This window comes from Triturus cristatus, chromosome 4_1, assembly GCF_964204655.1.
Source record: "Triturus cristatus chromosome 4_1, aTriCri1.1, whole genome shotgun sequence".
Taxonomy (NCBI): Eukaryota; Metazoa; Chordata; class Amphibia; order Caudata; family Salamandridae; genus Triturus; species Triturus cristatus.
The window spans coordinates 1,039,681,410-1,039,707,116 of NC_140585.1; the positions used below are offsets into that span (position 1 = coordinate 1,039,681,410).

Genomic DNA, 25,707 nt, shown 5'->3' on the forward strand with positions numbered 1-25,707 from the left:
CATAAGGCCCAGCAGCCTCAGGGTCAATCTAACGTAATACGGGATAGAGGCTGAAACATTGGTATCATAGCCCGAATATCCTAGACTTGCTGCTAGGGAGAATAAGCCCGAAACGGCGCTGTATCCAGAACTGCTCCGATGAAAAGGAGCTTCTGAGAGGGAGTCCGGTGTGACTTTGGCACATTGATAGTGAACCCCAGTGAATGCAGGAGCTCCGCCGTAGACTGGAGGTGGGAGACGACTGCCTGGGGCGAGCCCGCCTTGAACAGCCAGCCATTGAGACAGGGGAAGACTGGAACCCCTGATCTGCAGATGAGCTGCGACCACCACCATCACTTTCGTGAACACCCGAGGGGCGCTGGTAAGGCCAAAGGGGAGCACGGTAAACTGAAAATGCTCATGACCTACCGTGAACCGTAGGTAACGTCTGTGGGCTGGCAGGATGGGGATATGGAAATGTGTTCTGCAAGTCCAACGCTACCATCCAGTCTCCAGGGTCAAGGGCAGACAGGACCTGTGCCAATGTGAGCAACTTGAACTTCTCCTTCCGGAGGAAGCGGTTGAGGGCCCTGAGGTCTAAGATAGCAAGCAGGCCTTTGTCCTTCTTGGGTACCAGTAAGTAGTGGGAGTAGCAACCATGACCTACTTATGGCACAGGGCCGCCCTTTCAATAGCTCCCTTGGCCAAGAGAGCTGCAACTTCCTGGCAGAGAAGGGCCAAGTGATCCACCGACATGCGATGGAAGGATGGTGGCATGGAGGGAGCGGTAGTCTCAAAGGGGAGGGAGTAGCCCCTTAGGACTATCTGCAAAACCCACCTGTCCAACATGATTTCTTGCCAGTGGGGGAGGTGATGGCGAATCCTACCTCCCACTGGCTCCTGGTGGCCCTGAGAAGTAGGACTTATGAGCATCTGGAGGCTGCTTCAGGGGGGGTTATGGGAGGACTGGCCCACCCGCTGGCCCCTAGACCCATGTTGCTGTGTCCCTCGTCCGCGGCACCACACAGGCTAGGCAGCTTGCGTGAACCAGTAACTAGACTGGGTCGAACGTGGTAGGGCACCCCTTACGTAGCCACGAAAGGTGCAAAAAGCAGACTGCGTGGGGCGAGAGGTCACCACAAGGCTCAAGGATCTGGCTGTAGCCCTAGAATCCTTGAATCGCTGAGTCTGCCTTGTTGCTGAAAAGGCGACGGCCATCAAAGGGCATGTCCAGTAAGGTGGATTGGACATAGCCAGAAAAACCAGACGTCCTCAGGCCTCAGGGATACTGATATGGAAACCGTTCTGCCCAGTGAGTCAGTGGCATCCAGCCCATATCGGATGGTGAATTTGGCTGTGTCTCTACCCTCTGCCACTGCGCGGGTGAGACCAGCCTCCTCGGGCACTGTGGCAGCACTTGCACAACTTTATCCCACACTGTATGGGTATAATGGCCCAAGAGGCATGTGGTATTTACCGACGCAGTGCTAAGCTGGCGGAAGAAAACATCTTCCCAAGATGGTCCAGCTTCTTCGATTCCCTAATTGTGGGAACAGTAGGGAATGCACCCTTAGAGGACGAGGCTTGGACCACCAAGCTCTTGTGCATCGGGTGTTGGGAGAAGAAAAGTGGGTTGCCTGGGGCCAGGCGGTGGCATCTGGTTATCATCCTGTCCAAAGGAGCCTCTGTGCTGGGCTTGGAAAGGGGCCAAAAGAATGTCCGCGAGGGCTTTATTGAAAGGCAGAAGGGGCTCAGAAGAGGCTGCAGTCGGTTGAAGCACCTCTGTCAGGAGGTTAGTCCGGATTGCCACCGTAGGAAGCTCCAGGCCCAAGACCTCAGCCACCATACGCAACACCACTGCATATGACGCTCCCTCCTCCGTAGCCACAGTAGGGGGAGAAAGCATGCTGAGGTCTGGGGAGGTATCCAGACCACTGGCATCACCCAAGTCCTCTCGCCAGTCCAGCTCATCAAGTTTTTAAGCTAAAGGGTCCACAGACCCCTCCCAGTCCTCCCCTGGTTGCCACTCAGGCCTGAAAGGAACACCAGGGATGAATAGAGGCACAAGTGTCGGTCCGGCTCAGTGTTCAAGTCGGGGTTGAGGCTGGGGTCGGTGGCACGTCTGGCGCTGGGCACATAGTCTGGTTCGGCGCCGTGGAAGGTACCGTGTAGATTCGGATCCAGGCCTGGATCCTCGGGGGCCCGCCAGGACCGGAGCTGCCAGCATCAAAGTCCCAGGGCTCCCAGCCGAGTCCGCGGGCCCCGAAGGCGCGCCGACGGAGTAGGGCTGCCCAAAGATGTCATGAAGCGCTTCATAGAAAGCTCGTAGCTGGCCAGGGAACACTCTGGCACTGGGAAAAGGAGGAAAGCTCGGTGCCATCTCTAGAGCAGGCTTCGAAGACGGAGCTGGAGACCAATGGCGCTCTGGGTCCTGCGTCAGCTGACCGACAGGGAGAAGGAGAAGAGTAACGCTGTTTCTTCATCTTCTTCTTCGACTTACCTGAAGATCTCGAAGACTTGGATGACAAATAATTGTGGTGGATTCGTGCCCAGTCCTGAGGCCTTATTCTTGATCGGGACCTTGAGCGACATGGAACCGACTGCCGGGCCTCCAACAACTTTCTGGACCGCTCCCGCAAATACTTTGGATTCATAGCCCGGCAGTCAGAGAACGACTGCCGGGTCGTGGTCACGCTCCAGGCACCAAAGGCACACGAGCTGGGGGTAACTAACATCAGGTGGGTACAGGCCTCACACGGTTTAAACCCGGTCCGACGATGGGACATCCCTCGTACACCAGGAGTCAATAGACTCATAAAAAGTTGACAAAAGTCGAGAAAAAAAAAAAAGTAAAAAAGTGACTAGCTCTCTCTGGATCTGCGCAAGGCTGGCGCGGAAATAGAAAAAACTGATGTCAGCGTGCAGGGGCGGCATCTAAGTAGGCATCATGATGTCATCCCAGCGACCACGATGCCGGAGTCGACTGAGGCCACCTACTGACGCACAGAGGTACTGCTAAGAGAAAAATTCTCCAGATCCAGTCTGACGCCTGGGGGTAATTTTAAGGTTAGGAATCTATAACTAATAGTCTCTTTCAGGTGGCCCAGGCGCTGGCTCAACTGCGGATCCAGACCTCTGTTGACACTCCCTCGTCTCGTATGCCGACGGACGAGGAGAAGTCTAAGATGTCTTTGACGACTACTTCTTGTGGTGTGATATACCCAAATGACCCGATGACTTCCAATGTGATGAGGATCTCGGACTCCATGACCTTCCTTTTGTTAGGATCTGGTTTGCCGTGGCATTGCACGTCGAGCCACCAGGAACAGGGAATGCTCCCTCAAGGCCTTTGGGTTCATGGGGCAGCAGTCTGAGCAGACCTTTGGAGTGTCGTCACGCTCGAGGCACCAAAGGCATACAGGTTATTCACTGACATCGAGCAGTACCAGGCGCCACAGGGCTTGAAGCCGGCCTTCTGGGAGGAAATCCCAGCCACACCAGGAGATCTCGGGATCTGCATTGACTGGCATGGGGAAAAAACGGATGTCAGTACGCTGGGGTAGTGCCTATATAGGTAACACGCATATCACTTCTGGCGTGGACGATGGCACATGGAGCCGAATTATTCCACATACTGTCGCGCAGGAGTGCTGTCCGAGAAAAATTTCCAGATCCAGCCTCATGCCTGGACAAAATTCAAAGGGGAAGGAATCTGTGGCTAGAAGTCTATCAGATTGACACCTCAAGGAGTACTGTATACTCGGGCTGTCTGGCCCAAGTGGGGGCTACTAAGATGAGGTTTTGGGAAGGAAGGAGTGGGAGAGGCAGAAAAGCGTAAGCAAAGATCCCTAACCACCACTTTATCCACAGCGCATTTACCATGGGCTGTGGGTACCTGGAGGCAAACTTAGGGCATTTTGTGTTTTCGGGAGTGGCAAAGAGGTTTATGTGTGGAGTGCACCAGTTGTAGAAGTACAAGAGCAGGACTTGCGGAAAGAGTTTCCACTTTGGACTTGTTGATGCATCTGGCTGACTAGGCCTGCCAAGTTGTTGTCCACTCCCGAAAAGTACTCTGCTAGTAGCTGCCCCAAGACAGGTCTGCTGCGCTACCGATGACAGTGAGAGAGTGAGCGCTGCCTTGTTTTTGGAGATAATGCAGGACGGTCATGTTCTCATGAGAACTTACATTGCCTCAAACGAGTGGAATGAAAGCTTTAAGAGCGAGGTGTATTGCTAGTTGCTCTACGTAGTTGATGTTGAGCTCATGGTGCAGAGGGTCCCGCACTCCCTGTATGGTCATTTGGTTGGGCTGCCCCCACCCCGTTCATGGTGGCTTGTGGGATGGGGTCCAGGAAAGGTCTGTAGTGCAAGAGAATGTTTCTGTTCCACCACTGCAGAGAGCGAGGGCCTTCCCCCATCACTAGATATTACCACTGATCCTCCGCTTGTGACCACTGAACCGAAAGGCATTCTTGTAATAGACGTATATTGAGCCAGGAAGTGGGTACTTTAGCTCAATGGTGTGTGGTAGACCAGGGTGTAAATAGTGTGAGCATTCCTGAAGCTGCACTAACGCATCATTTCCTCTATAAATCAGTCACCTGCATAGTAGGTCAGTTTTTTTTTTAGCTAATTCGGGAGGATTCTCAAACACAGCAGCATTCTTCAGAGATGTCTGACTGAAAACTCAATTTGACGTTTTTTTATTTACTTGATATATATTTTGACGCCTGTGTAGTGGATATTCCTTTTTGTTAGGTAGGTCCTAATTTCTTTGATTCCTACTCCTCGTTTCCTCAGTTACTATGCCTTCTCTCTTGGATAAATGCTCTTATAAGAGAAGGAACACTGGACATACCAGTCCTCTGCCCTCGGACTCTCACTACCCAAAGGTTTATCTGTGGATAGCATACAGGAGGCTGAAAAATAGAGGCGGTACACACTAATGCAAAACATTACTAAGTAAGGCTAGTCAATCAAAACAAGGGTAGAGGGACTGGGGCTATTACAAGGTGCAGCACACGGGCACCTACAGCTATGAGAACAAAGAGTGTACAGTTACTATGTGCCTGTTGGGCATTGCAGTGCCGGCCCAACAAAGAGCTGCCCGATGATGAAGCATGACACACCCTTGGGGTGTATGAGGACCCTTGCTCCTAAAAGGAGCACTCCCCCTCCAGTGACCACTCTCCTGACCTCAATACCCACACAGGAACTGCACTCTTTGTTCTCATAAGTAGGAGTTGTGCCTTCGGGTTCCACCATCGCCAGTAGAACTAGGGAGCAAGCATCCTCCGTATCTGTCTTGGTGTGAATAAAGCCCAATCCTTCGTTGGACCCTTCATTCGCAACCCCCACAACGGATTCAATGTAGAAGCTTTATTCTTCATCAAAAGAGCTCTTGATGTTGAGAAACTGTAGGTGTTCTCCTTTGGCACCCCTGGTTTAGAAAGGCAATGCCCCCTGACATCTAGATTATGATCAAACAGAATAAGGACTATTCCTACTGTTGAGCTCAGAAATGACCTCCAATTCCAGTTGCATAAGATGTGTAGCAGATTCTGCAGCAGGCAGAGGGTTCATTCTCCACAGAAGCAGCACACCGTCCAGTGAATAAGCCTGTTCTTCCTTTACTTAACTGTGCCCAACCTGCCACTCCCCACAAGCATGAGAAGACAGGTCGGAACATAAGCACAAGTGGTATAAAAGTGACATTTTGAAGGAGTCTCCAAACAAAGAAAGGGCATCACACTCTACTTTGCTCAAAGGAGTGAAGATCTCATGAGGGACATGAACAAAGTCCAGAGGTTCATTGTCCTTGAGAAAATAAAATAAAAAGTAAGGAACCTCTGTGGGCAACTAACTTCCTGTATCTACCCAGAGAGGTTTTGCCTCAAGCCTCTCATAACACCACCAATGCTGGATCACATAGAAGTACATACTCAACACACAACTGTCTTAGATCTCTACTGTGGTTACTTTTCAAGAAGTGGCAATTTCTGCAATAAAAAAACTCAAGATTGACTTCTCTGCTGAATATAAAATCTCACTAATTTGAGACATTACTTCTTAAGACTCCGAACTTTACAGTATGCAATGCAATCACCTAAATGTAGCAGCTGACTGTACAAAATGTCATGAGATCATCAAAACACCCTTGCACCAGACAGTCATACACCTTAAATTGGAAGAGATTCGGAATCTGGTACCTTTAGAAACTGATGATGGTAGTCCCAGGAATGTGTAAAAAAAACAACAGAAAATCCGGTATTGACTTATCTTATTGGCCTTCAATTGTCATCCTCTAATGTACATTTGTTTATCACTTTTTAAAGGAAGTGCATTTCCAAACATCTTTTTGCACTATTCCTGTCAAAGATTTCATGGAAGGCCTTCCCCGTGGTGGTCTTCTTCCCACTTGGATTTCAACACTGACAAGTCAGCACTAATGGGACTTTATTTTGAGCCCCTGCATAAATGAGATCTCCAGCATTTATCAGAAAGGTGGCCTTTTCGCCAGCAATTACATTATCTTTAGGGGTATTACGTTTTGAGCTCTTTGCACTGATGCGTTCTAGGCAGTGTTTTATTTCATCAAGGCATCTTTAAGGATTTGCCCTTATTTTCTTCAAAATGTAAAGCCAGATTTCTACCTGAATCAGACTATTTGCCTTCCAGCGTTCTTACTGAACACAATATTCCATGCAGAAATGTTACGAGGTTGTAAAGACATTATTTAGAAAAGACCAACAACTATTTAACAATTATGCTCTGTCTACACGGGCATGGCTTCCACAAAGCAGATTACAGCTAGGTGAAAAGTTTTGTGTTTCATAAAGTGTTATTAAAAAGCAAATAGACTCAAATTGGTAAACCTAAAGTTCATTCTTCCCAAGACAAAGCAATCATCACTCCTACCATGAAAAATTGTCCTTTTCCAGAAACTTGTGGGGTGATCCTCTAGAGGTCATTTAATACCAAGCAGCATTGCAAACATTTGACTCCTTGGTGGGTGAAAAACCTTCCTTAGGCAATAGGTCCCCAAAAGAAGTAATTTGTCTAATCTGATTTTGGTCCGTACTCTGAGGGTATATCATTTTGCTACTCAAAATTACAGTCTATGGATATCAGCGAGATTCCCAAGACGCAGAAGGAAAATATACTTACCTTTAAATCCAAGTTCGCCATCGAAGGCTCGAAATCCATACACATACCTCTTGCTGCTCCATGGAATAAAATTATAATACAAAAGTTTAGTTACCCCAATGTGCCTGAAGGACTGTACAGTGCATGATGGAGAAGTGAAGCTTTTATAAATTTTTCCAGGCACAGAGTCTGCAATAGCCAAATGGGAAGGCTCCATTTTCCCTTATGTTCGTAAGTTTTAAAAAGGGTAAATTAGTGGTTTATTAAAACAAAAAAGAAAAGGTTACATGTATGCTTTTTTTCATTTTATTATATTTTTCAAATGAGCATTATATTGTAAATGCGTTTGAGGGGAAATCAAATGTGTGCATAGATATTCTTCTGTTTATGGATTCAGCAGAATATTCAAAATGGAGAAATAGATTAAGAGTTACATCTTTCCACCTACACAGTGTTCCATACACAATTGGGGAAAACTAAGATAGGGATGGAGTAGAACTATTGGTACCGAATGAAACCTGGGGTATTGGGCTAAAACACACAACTTTTCTTACCCATATGGAAACTATATTTCCATTACAGCTCAATGAAAACAGAATGAAGAAAAGTTAACCACAAATGTGGCAACAAAAAAAGCGAAGTTTCAAGTAAAAGTCACCGAAAGAATGGTCAACTTCATCATTCTTTCATGACTAACTTTCCAAAAGAAATCCTTAGAGAATGTGTATGGGAGTAACTCGCATAGCTACAATGCACAGCTCTCACTTGGAGATTATTCTGCAAGTCTAAAATGCTTTCCTGGGTCTGGTGGAATGTGCACGGACTCTCCCTCCCTAACTCACACCAGTTATAGATGCAGGAAATAAATGAATGCTTTGCAATACTTGTTGCCCCGGGCATTTGCAGCCTAGATGACATTCCAGGTGAGGGCTACACACCAGATTTTGGAGACTCATCATCACCAAATATCAATAAAGCTTAGGAAGACAAAGGAAGGACCAACCACACATTTAAGTGGACATCTGAAAATCATTTGAATACCTAAATGGGGCTTTAAACATAGACACTGACAAAAAGCATGCAGCATTGTAACTAAATGGCATAAGCATAACATTTCTAGTTACTCAGGCAATGATGATTTGGAGACACCTCTTCCAGGTAAACATATAAAGGTCACATTTAGAGAATGTGTAAAATATTTGCAACACCGCTGGTCATGTAACTAACACTAGTTATTTGTTTAGGAAATGCTAGCCCAAACTTTGATTCAGACATGTGAATGCCTTACAATAATAGGCATAGTTTCAAGAACTCTTGGGGTGGAATTTCAAGTTTCTATTCTGTGATGGATCCAAAGAAGACAAATGATGGATTCTTTGACATTTTCTATAGTCTACTGCCCTCAAATGCTCTAAGCAGAATACACAAGGTGCAGAAGCATGCACAGTGTAACTGTTTAGAGCACATGAAAGGACAACTTGATAATGCTGCAAACTCTCCCTTTCCATGTCCTCACGATGTGACGACATAGGAAAGGGAGGAGTGCTAAAAGGCAGCTGATGATAGACAAGCAGCCCCGGGAGTACAGGGCTGATACTGTACACACACGAGGCTGCTTCAAAATGTGATGCTTTTTGTGGGTAGTTTCAGAGGACCCCAATTACGGCAGAATCAGGCTGGCAGCATGTCCGCCCGTACTGCTCAATTTTTACTGCTGCTAATAGACACTTGCACTCGAGAGCATGTGTAAATTAAAACTGGCTGACGGCAGTTTTGTAAAACTGATTCGGCAGGCCAAGGCAGTGAACGCTTTAGGATAGTTTAAAAAGGATGGTAATTGCTTTTTAGGTCTCGCCTACGCAGCGCGCATGCGCTGCATAGGAGGACCTTTAGCAGTCACTCTTCTCTTTTTGGAAGCACATACTCGTGCTTGTGGCAGCATCCACCTTGCGGGAGCGAGCAGGGGCGCGCCCACCAGTATATGCTTCCAAAAAGAGCCGACTGCTCGCGCATGCACAAACCCACCACTCCCGGGCCAGCAAACACACGATTGCAGTGCCAGCAGTGTGTTTTGCTTTTATTGTGACAAGCACGTGTGTGCTTTAAAATAGCAGCATTAGTTATTCACTCGTGCACGGCTATCATTTACTTTGTGTTTTGCTTTTACTGTGACAGTTTTCTCATCACTTCTTCCATCGTGCTCTATCTTACTTTCTTTTTTTTTTTATCATTCGCTCTGTGTTTTGCTTTTACCTTTTCTCACTATTTGTCACGTCCACCACCACCACGTCCACCACCACACTGTGCACCACCACCACAACGTCCACCACATACACCACCGCGTCCACCACAACGTTCACCCCCACGTCCATCACTACCACCATGTAAACCACCACCACCACATCCACCACCATCACGTCCACCACCACATTCACCACATCCACGACCACAGCGTCCATCACTACCACTACCACATCAACCACTACCATGTCCTCCACGTCCACCACCACCACATCCACCACCATGTCCACCACCACCACAACGTTCACCACGTCCACCAACACCACTACATCACCACCACCATGTAAACCACCACTACCACATCCACCACCACGTCCACCACCATATCCACCACCACAGCGTCCACCACAGCCAACACTACCATGTCCACAACGTCCACCACCACAAGGTCCACCACATCCACCACCACCAGGTCCACCACAACGTCCACCACCATGTCCTCCACGTCCACATCCACCACCATGTCCACCATGTCACGACCACGCCCACCACCACGTTCACGCCCACCACCACCACCATGTCAACCAGTATGTCCACAACCACCACCACGCCCACGCAGTCTACCACCATGTCCACTACCACATTCACCACCGCTTCCACGTCCACAACCACCACCACGCCCACCACCACCAAGTCCACCACCAAGTCCACTACCACCACGTCCACCACCAAGGCCACTACCACCACCACCGCCACGTCCACCGCCATCGCGTCCACCACCACCACATCCACCACCACAACTACTATCAAGGCCACCAGCACTACCACCAAGGCCACCAGCACTACCACCAAGGCCACCACCACTACCACCAAGGCCACCACCACATCGGCAACCACCACCACCACCACAATGTCCACCACCACCATTACGTCCACCACCACGTCATCCACAACCGTGTCCACCACCATGTCCACCATCACATCCACCACCAACAAGGCCACCACCACATCCACCACCATGTCCACCGCCACCACATCCACCACCACTTCCACCATCACCACCTTGTCCACCACACCCATCACCATGCCCACCAGCACGTCCACCACCAGCAGGTCCACCAGCACATCCACCACCACAACATCCACCACGTCTACCACCACCGCCTCCACCACGTCCACCGCCTCCACAACCATGTCCACCGCCTGCACCACTACAGCGTCCACCACTACCACGTCCACCACCACCAGCACACCCACCACCATGTCCACCACCACGTCCACCACCACCATGTTAACCACCACCACCATGTTAACCACCACCACATCCAGCACCACCATCACGTCCACCACTATCACATCCACCACCATCACCACGTCCACCACGTTAACCACCACCACCACGTTAACCACCACCACCACTTCCACCACCACCATGTCCACCGCCATCACGTCCACCACCGCCATCACGTCCACTGCCACCATCATGTCCACCACCACCACGTCCACAACCACCATCACATCCACCACCACCACGTCGTCCACTACCTCCACTACCTCCACCACCACGCCCACCACATCCACCACCACGACCACCACCACCACGTCCACCACCACCAGCATGTCCACCACCACCAGCATGTCCACCACCACCAGCACGTCCTCCACCAGCACGGCCACCACCACCGGCACAACCACGTCCACCACATCCACCGCCACCACGTCCTCCACCACCACCACCCCGTCTACCACCACCATGTCCACCACCACCACTATGTCCACCACCACAACCCGTGACAGGTAAAATGTCACTGGCGGGCAGGGGTAATAGGAGTGTCAACCCCGGCTGTACATGGGACATTTAAGAATGCATTGGGTGCGAGAAGACGGGAATAGGGGCTAGAAGTATTACACCAGACCCAAGATCTATTTTGAAGAGGCGCAATGTCACAGGGGCTCCTGTAATCTCTACCTCACAGTGGCATACCTGCACGAGTCACTCACTCAAAACAAGCATTGGCATAGCCAATAGGTCGCGCCTTTGGGACCTTATAAGGGTTTAGCCATACAACACTTGATGTTGTTGCACCAAGGATATTGTGTTGGATAACTAAACACTTATAAGGTCCGAGAGGCGAGACCTATTGGGTATGCCAATGCTTGTTTAAATTACCATCAATATAACATTTAATTGGAAGGCCATAGCCCCTCCGCTCACCCCCACAAACAACCACTGACCACCAATTATGTTATATATTAGCTCCCTTCAATAGAAGGCAGAGCCCACCCAGACAATAGTGTCTGGGTTAGGACTGTACAATGAGGCATGCCACTAGATAATTCTAGTGGGTGAGGGTCCTTTTAACAAATAAGGAGAATTCCCTCTCTGGAAGGGTTGGGACAAATCAAATTACCAGAGATAAACAACTCCACCACCAGTAGACTCCGTCAATATTGATTTGATTTAATAGAAAGATGGAAGAGGCGTAAACGCATTTTAAAGACATCTATCCCCCTCTATTGATGGAATAATGTAGTAACTTATCTACAAAACAAAGTTCTTCAGTGTTTCCCCTAAAAGTGTCTTGTAAAGGAGCGAAACAATGACAAGCACTGCTTTGAAGACGAGGACCCCACTGCCTTTAGCTCCACTACCAGAGTCTTCTCCTGTACCACACGTATTTCTTCTTTGAAATTACTTGGTTTGTGGATACTGTTGGGATTCATTGTGGGGATTGCAGTAAAAAACAAGTTACTTACCTTCTGTAACGATGTATCTGTAAGAAACATTAGTTAGATTCCTCACCTTAGAATATCCCCAGGCGTCAGGTAGATCCGGAAAGATTTTTGTAGCAATACCCCTTGAGCGTCGCTAGGCGTCGTCTGCGGCTCCGCGTCCGTCGTTGGCGTCGTGCGCCGGAATGACGTCGGAGTACTTAGACGCCGCCCTCGCGCACTGACGTCAGTTCTTGTACATAGCTTTCCGCGCCAGGAACGTAGAGCCATGCAAGAGACCGACAGTGGTGCCAAAAAATCCAGGGCCCTGAAAAGGATAGCCTTAACCCTAGATGTCAGTTCGCAGAACGGGGAGGATGGGTGGGTCGGTGAGGAATCTAACTAACTAATGTTTCTTACAGATAGATCGTTACCGAAGGTAAGTAACTTGTTCATCTGAAAGAAACACGTTAGTTAGATTCCTCACCTTAGAATAGATACCCCAGCAATACCAACCCCGGTGGTGCGTCTGCGAACCAAGATCACACCAGAAAGTCCTGGAGAACAGAACGGCCAAAGTAGCCATCTCTCAGGACTTGGCTGTCCAGGCAATAGTGCTTGGCAAACGTGGCAGTGAAGCCCACGTCGCCGCCTGACAGATGTCCTGCAAGGGAACTACCCGGCCCAGGGCAGTAGTAGCCGCTGTGGCCCGGGTGGAATGGGCCCTCAGCCCAACAGGAGGGTCCTTTTTTGCCAAGGAGTAACAAAGTTTAATACACAACACGACCCACCGTGAGATGGTCCGTTTGTGTACCGCTTTCCCCTTCTTAGCTCCTACGTATCCAACAAAAAGTTGGTCGTCCACCCGGAACTGTTTGGTGCGGTTCAAATAAAAGGACAGCGCCCGTTTTTGGTCCAGACGGTGGAGCCTCTCTTGAAGGATGCGGAAAAAAGGTGGGCAATGTGACAGATTGCCCGATGTGAAAGGGGGTCACCACTTTTGGTAGAAAAGAAGGACGAGTCCGGAGGACAACCTTGTCCGGATGAACAGAAAGAAAGGGAGGCTTAGATGACAGAGCCTGGAGCTCACTCACCCGTCTAGCCGAGGTGGTAGCTACCAGGAAAGCAGTTTTCAGGGTCAGAAGACGAATGGGACAATTGTGAAGAGGCTCAAAAGGAGCGCACATCAGAAAGGTCAGAACAAGATTCAAGTCCCACTGAGGCATTACGAAGGGGACAGGAGGGAACATGTGAGTAATGCCTTTTGAGAGAAACGTGAAACAACAGGGGACCTGAAAAGAGAAGGCTGATCAGGAAGCCGTAAGAAGACAGATTGCAGCAAGATAACCTTTCAAGGTGCCCAAAGCAGAGCCCTGCTGGGCCAAAGAAAGAAGAAAGAGTTGAACCTCAGAAAGAGGGTCGGAAAGGGGATCCACAACCTTTGATGTGCACCATGCCACAAATTTGTTCCACCGGCAGGCGTATACCGTCTTTGTGGAGGGACGCCTGGCTGCCAGAATGAAATCACAGACTTCAGGAGGCAAGTCAAATGGCATCAACTGCCGCCGCTCAATCTCCACGCATGGAGGTGAAGGCTGGACAGGTTCGGGTGGAGGACCGTCCCCTGCTGCTGCGACAGAAGATCCTCCTGAAGAGGCAGTCGTATCTGGGGATCGATTGACATACTGAGTAGCTCGGGATACCAGAACCTTCGTGCCCAATCCGGAGCCACTAAGATAACTTGGGCCCGGTCGCGCCTGATCTTCAGCACTCTGGGCAGAAGTGGTATAGGCGGAAAGGCGTACAACAGACCGCAACTCCACTCACGACGAAAAGCGTCTCCGAGCGAGTGCTACCTTGGAAATTCCAACGCGCAGAACTGCTGACATTGCGCGTTCTCTTTGGTGGCGAATAGATCTAACCAAGGCTCTCCCCACTGCAGAAAGAGACCTTGCGCCACGTCAGAGTTCAGATGCCATTCGTGATCCATCATGCACCGGTGGCTGAGTTAGTCTGCTCTGGCGTTCAGAGAGCCCGCCAGATGTTGAACCACCAGGGTGATGCCCTGGTGTTTCAGCCATGTCCAGAGGCGCAGAGCCTCCTGACAAAGGGTCCACGACCCCACCCCGCCCTGTTTGTTGCAATACCACATGGCGGTGGTGTTGTCCGTGAACACCTGCACGACACTTCCCCGGACAGAGGGAAGGAAGGCTTTCAGTGCAAGCCGGATCGCTCTCAGCTCCAAAAGGTTGATATGGTGTTGAGCCTCCGCCGGAGACCAGAGTCCTCTGATCTCCGCCTCTTCCATATGGCCCCCCCATCCGAGGAGGGACGCGTCCGTCACTACTACGTGCTCCGATTGGGGTAGGGAGAGGCATCTGCCGCTGACCCAATCGCGGTCCGTGAGCCACCACTGCAACTGGTTCGCAGTGCCCTCCGAGAACAAGACATGGTCGGACAGGTTGCCTCGATGCTGGGCCCACTGAAACTTCAGGTCCCACTGCAGAGCCCGCATTCGCCACCTGGCGTAATGCACCAACAGGATGCAGGAGGCCATCAGCCCCAGAAGCCGCAGCACCAACCTGACCGAAACCCAGGATAGAGGCCGAAAGATGGGAATCAGAGCCTGAATATCCCGGACCCGCTGCTCCGGAGGTTAGGCCCACGACTGTGCCGAATCTAGAACTGCTCCGATGAAGAGGAGCTTCTGGGAGGGTCTCAGGTGTGACTTCGGCACATTGATGGAGAACCCCAGCAAATGCAGGAGGTCGGCCGTAGTCTAGAGGTGGGAGACGACTTGCTGGGGCGAGCCCGCCTTCAACAGCCAGTCATCGAGATAGGGGAAGACTGGAACCCCCGATCTGCGCAGATGAGCTGCGACCACCGCCATCACTTTCGTGAACACCCGAGGGGCACTGGTGAGGCCGAAGGGGAGCACGGTGAACTGAAAGTGCTCCTGACCCACCGTGAACCGCAGGTAACGCCGGTGGGCCGGCAGGACGGGGATGTGAAAATAGGCGTCCTGCAAGTCCAACGCTACCATCCAGTCTCCAGGGTCGAGGGCAGCCAGAACCTGAGCTAAAGTTAGCATCTTGAACCGTTCCTTCCGGAGGAAGTTGTTGACGCTCCTGAGGTCCAAGATAGAGCGTAGGCCCCCTTTGCCCTTCTTGGGAACCAGAAAGTAGTGGGAATAGCAACCACGGCCTACTTCTGGACCAGGAACGCGCTCGATGGCCTCTTTGGCCAAGAGGGCCGTAACTTCCTCCAGCAGAAGATTCAAGTGATCAGAGAGTGGGAGAAACGGTCCAAGAGGCAAGCAGTGATCAAAGACCGCAAGCCCAAACTCAGGGAAGAGAACAGTTTCTTTCCGAACTGTTCCAGCCTCTTGGATTCCCGATCTGGAGGAGAGGACGGGAAGGAGGATTGTTAAGTGGAGGCCTGGATAACCAGGCTCTCGGGGGTGGGGTGTTGGGACAGGAAACTGGGGTCGCCCGGAGCAGGGCGGTGGCGCCGGGCCACGTTCCGATCCACAGGAGGAACTGTGGAGGGCTTGGACCAAGTGCCCTGCAGAACGTCGATGAGGGCCTCATTGAACTGCAGCAGAGGCTCTGTGGAGCTTGCTGACGGTTGAAGCACCTCTGTGAGGATATTAGTCCTCACGGCCACAGCAGGCAACTCGAGCCCCAGAGCTTCGGCCGCCTTGCACAGCACCACTGAGAAAGCTGCACCTTCCTCCGAGGCCACAGTCGGAGGAGAGATGAAAACAGCGTCCGGGAAAGTGTCCAGACCACTGGCATCCCCCAGTTCGTCTGCCCAGTCCTGTGAAAGTTGGCCCTGGATGGCCATAGTGTCCTCAGACCCCTCCCAGTCGCCCCCGTCATCCGATTCCTGATAAAACAGGAGGAATGATCGGAGCCGGGCGGTAGATGAAACGCTCATCCATCGGCGTCGGGTGCGGCGCCGGGTCCGGACAGGGGCTAAACCGGGGAACGGCGTTGTCCGGAGACGGCGCCGGAGGTGGAGGTGGAACCGGTGTCGGCGGAGGAGGCGTCGTGAGGTAGACCGGCGCCGACAGAGATCCAGGCCTGGATCCCTCGGGGACCTGCGGCGTCAGGACCGAAGTCGTCGACGCCGCCGGGGCCGGAGCCGCCGGCACGCGAGGTCGCCCAGTCAAGCCTGCGGGACCCGAAGGCGCGCCGGCAGGCGTCAACGGCGGAGCCAGGCCCCTCATGGCCGAGAGGAAGGCACTGACCTCCGCCGGAGTCATGTCAGTCCCAGGGACCGGCGGGTATGGAGACGGACGCGGCTCCAACAGGGACCACCCTGACCCTCGGCCAAGTCGCGCGACCGGCGAGGGGAGTCCGAAGAGCGATGTCGTCTCTTGGACTTTTTGGAGTGCTTCGACTTACCCGAAGACCCCGACGAGCGATGACGAAGGCTGCGGCTCCGCCGAGTGCCGAAGCTCGAGAAGCTAACGGGACCGCTCCTGCCTAGCCTTCGAGGTCAAGGCCTGACGACTCCGCGTCGTGGTCGGCCCCCAGGCAGTAAAGGCACCGGCGATGGTGGTCCGTCACCGACATCAGTTGATGACAGGAGTCACAGGCTTTAAACACAAGCATCCTACCGGCACCAGAGTCGAGTCGACAGGAGACCAAAAAGAGTCAAAAAGTTTAGTCAAAAATTGACTAAGGGGTAAGCTCTTCCCGGATCGGCGCTGTCTGGCGCGGAAAAAAGAAGAACTGACATCAGCGCACGAGGGCGGCGTCTAAGTACTCCGACGACGTCATTCCGGCGCACGACGCCAACGACGGACGCGGAGCCGCAGACAACGCCTAGCAACGCGCAAGGGGTATTGCTACAAAAATCTTTCCGGATCCAGCCTGACGCCTGGGGATATTCTAAGGTGAGGAATCTAACTAACGTGTTTCTTTCAGATATGATGACACAGAGAAGGCTATTGCCACCAAATAGATATAGAGCATCAAAAAGCATGTTGATTAATTGCTGCCGGTCCTCTGGCGTAAAGCATGATACTCTGAGCTACAAATGCCTACTAAGCAAGACGATGGTATGAGTTTAACACCACGAATCTGACCTCTTTTTGATATAAATCATATCTCTGGTGGTGGGCAGAGGCAATCTATATTTTTCTCCACTGTAGGCATGCCACAGCTTGCCTTTAGCTGAGGTTTTGAGCATCGTTTTAAACACTACCATGTAAAAACATTTTTCCAAATTAGATTGTTTATATGAGTAACTAATTTCCTTCTCTTCTACACCTATCATAACTCTGATGCTAAGTGGCTTTTTGTAACACACGATAGGCGGATGTTTTGTCTGAGGGAGAGGCTGCAATGGGCTATTGCTCCAAGACCTCCGTTCCCGTCAAATAAAAAGCTCCCGTGCATCATTAAAGGACTGCTGCGTTAAAGGACTGCTGCTGCTACTCCTGACAATGGCCGATGCCCCCAACTCTGAGTGTATACTCATATGTTGAAGCTGGTGTAGTGTTCAACGACAGTGGCTTAGTGCAGTTATGGATTTTGGGAACCCTGAACTCTTCAGTAAAGGACTTTACAAGAGGGTTTTTTTTTTTTTATATTCTTTTTATTAAACATACTCAACATAGAGGTACAGTTCCAGTCAGATCAATTACAGGGAACACAGCAAAACCAAGGTGTATAGACATAGTAGGATGATGCTTGGAAGTTATGGTGAGGGGGGACTGTCACATTCGGGGTCGCCTGGGGGGGGGTGCATATGTAGCCATGGTATGCGTTCCAGGGAGCCCCGATCCTAGACCACTTTCAGGGACAACCCCTAGCCGCGTACACTGTCTTTTCCCGCAGCATACACCAGTCGAGATCTGTCTCCCAATCTATGACACTTGGAGCATGTGTTGCCCCCCCCAGAGTTGGGCAATATTTCTCTTGGCAATTATGCAGCCCAATGTGACCCATTGTATAGGGTGTGAGTTAAGGTCAGTAGGTTCCCAGATATTAAGGAGGCATCTGGGGGCCTCAGGCCTTACAGTAAGTTGCAGTGCTAGGCTCCTAATGTTATGAATATCACGCCAGTAAGTCTGTACTGGGTCGCAGTGCCATATTATGTGCATGAACGTGCCTAGCTGGGTGCATCCCCTTCTGCAATACCCATCCGTTGGACCACCCATGTGTATTAGTTGGGGGCCCGTGATGTAGACTCTATGCAATATTTTTAGTTGCACAAGACGGAGGCGCGCTGGGATGGCAACAGTTATGGGGGAGGAGACTGCGGTCTGCCAACTTTCATCGTCCAACTCGATACCGTCCTCTACCCATTTCTCTCGCAGAGGCAACAATGGATCGAAGAGGGGTTACATTTTCATGCAGGTTTTCTGCACGTTCCTCAATCAGTGCTTTGTCCTGTGTGCCCCTACAGAACATCTGACGTTTCTCTACCTTGCGGGCTGTCCAGAGTCAATGTTTTTTTAGACTGAATAGCCATATACTTCGCAGAATGCTTTAAAGCTTGTTCTCAAGGTCAGCCTTGTGTTCAAGCTAATTGCTCATTGAGCAAAGATGTTTTTCAAGGCTATTCTCGCTTGGGGTTCAATGCCTTTGTATAGGGTCCACTTGCACTAATTTAGTCTAACCTCGAGAGGACACTTGGTGCTAAAAAGTCAGTGCTTCCTCGGAAGTCTATCTTGAGCGGTTGCTCTTCACTTATTGGTCTTTCCTCTTCAGAGGCAGTGTATGTGTGCATCTTTGTGTGTAGATGGAGTCTCGGGACCCCTTGTCAATAGGTTTCTAGGGAGTCACAATTTCTTTGTCAGCTTCATCATAGGCCTGGAATCCTAATTTGAGTAGGCTCGCTATTCCTCTTCAGCGTCCGCAATCCTAGATGGACTGCGTCATTCTCTCAGCTCTGCATCATTTTCAAACTCTTCATAGGACCCTTTGGTAACCTTGCTCCTTTACTATCCATTGCGGCATAATGATATTGATCTATAGGCTTTTTACACTTGTTGGCAGGCTGAACAAATAAGACTTGTCAACTGAAGGAAGGCACACATTATAAACCCAATGCAGATCATCTGTGACAACTCCATATGGCATTTGGGGCAGAATCAAAAGTCACGTTTTCCATAATCTGCACGCCTTCAAATCAATCTCAAACAATGCAATATCCTTGTTGGTAGATAATCAAAGCAACTAATGGTATACATTTTTCTGGCCTCACAATAAATCTCTGAGGTACCTAGGCATCTTTGCAAGGAATAGGCTACTTTACCCGATTCAATAGGTTTGCAGATGGAAGACTTCAGGATTCACATGCTTTAATTATTCCACCATCTAGTGGTTAGGTTTTGAAATGCCCCTATTTTTCTTTTATCTTGTTTGGTATCAGACAGTAGGTGGGTAATGCCATTCCCCTATGATGTCAAACGTATGCCTTAGTGTGTGGTTGCCATCTTCAGATTTTTTGCCCTTCATAGTAAACTGTGCTCTTAGCGCTTATCTAGTTAATGTACTGTTTTCTCACCTTTCACCTAAACCTACACCTCTTTGCCTCGTCCAGACACTGTCTTCTCTTGCTCAGAACAGAACTAAGATTAACCTCTTCAATAGGGGGGGTGGAAGGGTCGCATTTGAACCCAGTCAGTTAACAAGTAAGAAAACAAGTTACTTACCTGTAACTACAGTTATCCAGTATTCGTATCTTTAACAGATTCACATGCCTGAATCATTCCCTGTCGCCGAGGCGGGAGTCCCACGATAAATACGAAAGTAGTGCCATAAATAAATAGTAGGCTAAAAAGATAAAAGCCTAAGCCCTAAATCTTAGTAGCCTATCTAGCTCTCTATAGAAATATGGACCAAAAGTCAGCTCTAACCCCCTCTAGAACACTCTCAGCAGAGGCAGTTCTCCTCCGATTTTCTTAGCACAAATGGGAAGTAAGTATCCCAAAATCACTGAGAACTGACTCGACGGGGAGGAGGGTGGGTGCATGTGAATCTATGAAAGATACCAATACTGGATAACTGTAGTTACAGGTAAGTAACTTGTTTTCTTATCCAGTATTGGGGTATCTTTCATAGATTCACATGCCTGAATCAGAGTAGCAAGCAGTATTCCAAATGTACTGTCGTTAGCGGATGGTGGGAGACAAGTGTTCGTAAACTCCCAAACTACATCCATAACATTGAAAACAACTGTAATGACCAAGCTTTGAGAAAATAGTCATCTTAAAAAGACATTATAAGAAATAAAACATGAATATATATATAAAATATATATATATATATATATATATATATATATATATACACACACACACACACACACACACACACACACAACTATGTATCGGTCTTGAAAGCAAAGAAACACATGATTTGTGAAAGATATGACCATGAATACAGAAATCAATATAACAGCATAGAAAGAGAGAAACTATAGGAATCTAACCTTAGTGAAAAAGATGGTGTAAGACTGCCTTTCCAACCGCTGCATCTTTCTGTTGTGCAGATTGAAGACAGTAATGCCTTGTGAACGTGTGGACATTTTTCCATGTCACAGCACTGCAAATATTTTCCAGAGTCACTCCAGCAAACAATGCTTGAGAACCTGCCATAGTTCTTGTAGAATGTGCCTTGGCTTTCCTTTGTAGAGGTTTTTGGCCTTCTTATGGCAGAAATGAATAGCAGCTGCAAGCCATCTGGCGATTGTAGCCTTTGTCACTGCAGTTCCAAGTGTTGCTTGACCATAGGCCACTAACAGTTGGTTTGAATGTCTGATATCTTGAGTCTTCTGTAGATAGAATTTTAAACAGTGCTTAACATCCAATGAGTGTAATGCTCTTTCAGCTGGATTGGATGGATTCAGTAAGAAAGTTCTTAATCTTAACGGTTCATTCAGGTCAAATTGTGACGGTACTTTAGGGATGAATCTGGGATTCGTTCGAAGAGTTACATAGTCCTGAGTAAAATGTAAAAAAGGTTCCTTAATAGTGAAAGCTTAGATTTCACTAACCCTTCTTGCGGAAGTCAGAGCCAGTAAAAGGGCAACCTTCCAAGAGGAATTTAAGATCAGCTTAGTGGATCGGTTCAAATGGACGTTTCATTAATTGTGCTAGAACAGTGTTGAGTTCCCACTCTGGAGGGGGTGCCCGCACCGGAAGGAATGCATGAAAATGTCCTTTTATGAATTGTTTGGCAAGTGAGGATGAACAGAGAGAAGCGCCTTTTCTGAATCTGGAAGGAGCAGCCAGAAGGACCTTGACCGATGAAAAGGTAATCCCAGATTTGGCTAGAGAAAGCAAATAAGTGAGGATTTGTTCCGTAGGAGCTTGAACTGGGTGAACGTTATTCGCTTCACACAAACAACAAAATCGCTTCCATTTTAGTCAATAAGTCTTGATTGTGCTCTGCGCCCGAAATTTAGCCAAAATTTCACGACAGACTTGTGAACTGTTGAGGTCCATGAACTCTAAGAAATCAGGAGCCATGCGTGCAAGTGCAGGGACCGTGGGTCCGGAAGAACCACTTGGCCTCTGTCCCGTGACAACATCGTTGGCGTTGGATGAAGGCGAATAGGCTTGGCTTGAGACAATAGCAGAAGTTTCTGGAACCAATACTGTCTTGGCCAACGAGGGGCAATCGGAATTAGTCGGTAACCCTCTAGCTTCATCTTGCGGAGCACTTTCGGGATCAATGGTGTTGGGGGGAAAAGCGTATGCACAAATCCCTGACCATTGCATGAACAGGGCATTCTCCCCTTGAGCCCTGCTGAGGGAACCTGCTCGCATAATATCAGCATTTCTTGTTCTCCCTCGTTGCAAATAGATCCAGGGCTGGTTTGCCCCAAGCCTGGAATACTCTGTTTATCTGCTCCTGTTCCAGCTCCCACTCGTGACCATCTGATTGGAATCTGCTCAGCGTATCCACAAGAGTATTGTGGAGACCTCTGACATGCTCGGCTCTCAGGGTTATCTTGGGGAGCGTGACCCACTCCCACAACTCCTGTGCCTCCTGCGAGAGCGTAGTTGATTTTGTTCCTCCTTGCTTGTTGATGTAATACATGCTGGTTGTATTGTCGGTACGGACCAGCACTGAGGGACTCCATGGAGGGATGGGGAGGTCACCTGCAAGATTTGCAAATTCAAGGGAAATGGTCTCAAGTGCAGAAACAGCTGCATATCAACAGGCGGAGCTCGGCGTCGGTCGTTAAGACAAAGTATGGAATGGTTTGCAGGAATGTGAGACCTGGGACCAGATTCGCTGTTTGTGACCATCAATGCAGAGAATCTACCAAGCGCGGCGTGATCTTGATGGAATCGTCGAAAGACCCCAAGGCTTCTTGCCATTGAAGGTGAAGTTCTTCCCCCCCCTTTGGGGGGGGGGGGGGGGTTAAGTGTGAGGCTGCATTAGGAAGCATGCTTCTGTCTGCTCTTCCTTTACCTACATCCCATATGCATCAGCTGCCCTTTTTACGGCTGCATTATACATGGACATATCATTGGAAGGTGATGTCTAGCGAGGTAGGAAAGGAGCCCTTTCCAGTGGGGAGTCTGTACCAGGCCCTGCCATGAATTTTCTTCTCCTCATGTGTCTAGTATTGGTTGTTTATACTGTTCCTCCTCTTCACATTAGTGCTCTTACTCTTCTTCCCGTGGTACATGGGCTGCTGGGGAGGGAGAGGGGTGGTGGTGGTGGTGTGGGTTCTAACTCATCCAATTCCTCCCCATCTCTGTTGTAGCAAGGATCTTAAAACTCTAAAGGAATTAATCAAATTGCATCTTTTTCAATGTTGGGCAGTCTTTATTTTTAGGACCGAGGAGCTTCTCCCTTTCAACTTGTTTTCCTTCCTCTGATCTTATTCCCTTTAGGAGTCTAGGTTTTGTCCCATTCTGTATCTTTATGCTTTGACCAGTGGAGCTCATTCGACTTTATCTTCCCTTTGACAGTCCATGGTTTAGGGGGTCAAGGGTGGTTTCAAATACCCATAGTCTGAAGTTTTCCGCTATGCGAACTGTGGGCATACATTCCTTTGTCCAATGCCCTTTGGTACCCTTTGAGGTCATACGTTGTGTCCTCGACATAGTACCACTCTGGCTGTAACTCCAGTTTCTTTAAGCAATGGTCGTCACTTGACAGCCCTGTTTGGGCTGAATCATGGCATAATGTGCTCACTTTTTGTCTGAACTTTTTGCCTGAACTTTAAGAGCCTAGAGAGTAACTCCTCGCATTCCTTCCACCTTTTGACTTTAAAGTCCTCGGGTAGGCACAGATTACAAGCTTTGAGCTTGTTCTTCTGTGCAAGTTTAAGCGTATGAATCTGTAGTGAAATGTGCCACACCCGACCGCACATTCTCTGACCTAATTAGCTTTAGCCAAAATGAAAAAACTGTCTCTCTGGGTTTTTTTCGGTCCTCTTTTGATCGATATCCGTCCTTTTCATGCTTCTTGCCCTTGCTCGGCACAGTCGCTCCTGCCTTCAGTGATCTGCTACCAGAAGCTGTAGACCGTGTTTCTGAACCCAACGGCGGGAAAAGAATCTAAACATGGAGACTATGCACTTGGTTATTGTGAGCGAATGTCTATCATCATAGAGGTGTGGGACTGCCCACTTTACAAATCGATGCCCAAAAGAGAATAAATAAACAAACGGACATTTATGGGGGTCAACCATTAGATGGTGAACCAATTTAAACAGCAAAAGAATGGTATTTCCAATCGAGACATTTCTTCTTTGATTTCGGCTCTGAATCAGAAGGTGGGGAATAATAATCAGAGATGAAATATGTACACCTCTGCATTGTGGGTAAACTGCATTGTGGATAAACTGAAGCGTGAACAGGAGGCATTCTACACATAAGACTGAAAATAAAAAAATATGTTGCAATATTCTGAAAGCAACACTAGATGGCAGTACAGCAGCAGGTAAACTACAGCACCACACGATGCAAACACACAGCAGAGTTCAATCACAACAGTAGGGCATGGGGACGTTTAAGAAAATATGCAGCAGGAGTGTAGATGTTGAACGAGGTGAAGACAGATAATGCAGAGGGTTAAGCAATGTTCCTATTACAGTAAGGGGAGGGAGAGGTGAAAGTAGCATGGCAAAGAGGTAGCTGTAGGGTTGAAATAGGGGCGACAAGGGTTGGCAGCGGAATAATAACATGCTCACCCCTCCCACTTCAAAACATGGTTCATACAGGTATGAGGATTTCCCAGAACCAACAAATCACAACAACTGTCTGGTCACAATCTTAACTGGAGGCTGGAGAGCTGTTTCTGCTTTAACAGAACAAAGGGCTTGTCCTGGGGAGAGTGTTGGAAGCCCATCAACTGTTACAAGTCTAGGGGGTTATGAGCTGCCATCTTGGTGAAAGCAAAAAATAAATCAGGAAATCATTCAATCGGACCATCCTTCTATATCGCACACAATGCTGTGTGCAAGAAGGGGGGGGGGATCAACTTACAGCTCTCTATGTTCCGAAAAATCCCAACATCCTAGGAGGCTAAGCACTGAATGGATTCGACAAGAGCCCTTGTGATGGGGTGATTGAATGAATGCAATTTTTTCTATGCTAGTCTACCAGAATAGCTAATAGACTACACAGTCTGGCGGTCAGTATAAACTTGGAAAGGAAAACAGGCCCAAGGGAGATCAGCTTTAAATCTTTGATACTGGCTTCTGGTGGTACTTATTTACACATTTAATATGCTGCTTCATGAAGAAGCATTGCTGGATCGAAAGACTGTCACCTTCAGAAATTAGCAGCCCACTATGTCCCGGTCCTTCTTCCCATTATCAGTTTCTCCCATCTAATCCAACAGCAAACATTCAAACCACTAAAAATACAGGTGGGTCCGTGGTTCAGGGTCTAGACTCTGGAAAAACTAACTACGTAAGTGTCAGGAAACTCCTAAACACAGCGAATGAAAGCAGCTTTTAATTGAGAACTTTCATACATGACGGAATACGTATTGGGGGGTTCATAATGTATCAGCTGCACACTGTACTGCAAGCATCCAAAAGGCACCGAGTATGAGCACTGTACAGCACTAGTATTTTTTTACCTGCGATAGTGGTGGTTCATACAAGTCTAGTTGTAGTCGTTGGACTACCTCTAAGAAATCTTCTGCATGAAAACAAATTACATCTTTGGTTATACGAGGCTGCTCAGGCCTAGATGGGAAAAAAACAAAGAATCCATAAATAATCAGAAGAAAGATACAAATTCAACAAAATAGATACAAACTTCCATGCCTAAAGGGCATGTTTTAAAACAAGATGTAAAATATGAGAAATAGTTTGAAGAATGTAATTATGTGAAATGAGGGGGGAAACATTGAAACATCTGTGCTAAAAAGTTCAGCAATAGCATAAGATTTAGGACAGCTTTCATGTCTTGAGGCAATTATAAGATTCATAAATAATCTTACAGATTAGTATTTTAATACCCTCAACACTATGAAATTAACAACTATGAATGTAGTATCTTTGATTTTGAGGAGTATGTTTTGCTATGCAATTGTTTTTTTAAAATGACTTTTTACTCTTCTGTGGATACTTTGATCCAACAACTACAGAGGCACTATTGCTGATATATATATATATATATATATTATTGTAATT

General features: G+C 48.6%; 1 protein-coding gene across 3 annotated transcripts in view; it reads right to left on the bottom strand.

Moving 5' to 3' along the window:
- The window catches only part of RSBN1L (round spermatid basic protein 1 like), a 395,874-nt gene that overhangs the window by 34,801 nt on the left and 335,366 nt on the right, over nucleotides 1-25,707 (bottom strand). For all 3 annotated transcript variants that reach the window (XM_085654005.1, XM_085654004.1, XM_085654003.1), the window contains one exon: nucleotides 25,149-25,257. In XM_085654005.1, the coding sequence (XP_085510131.1) occupies nucleotides 25,149-25,257 (109 nt within the window). The remainder of the gene's footprint in view (nucleotides 1-25,148; nucleotides 25,258-25,707) is intronic.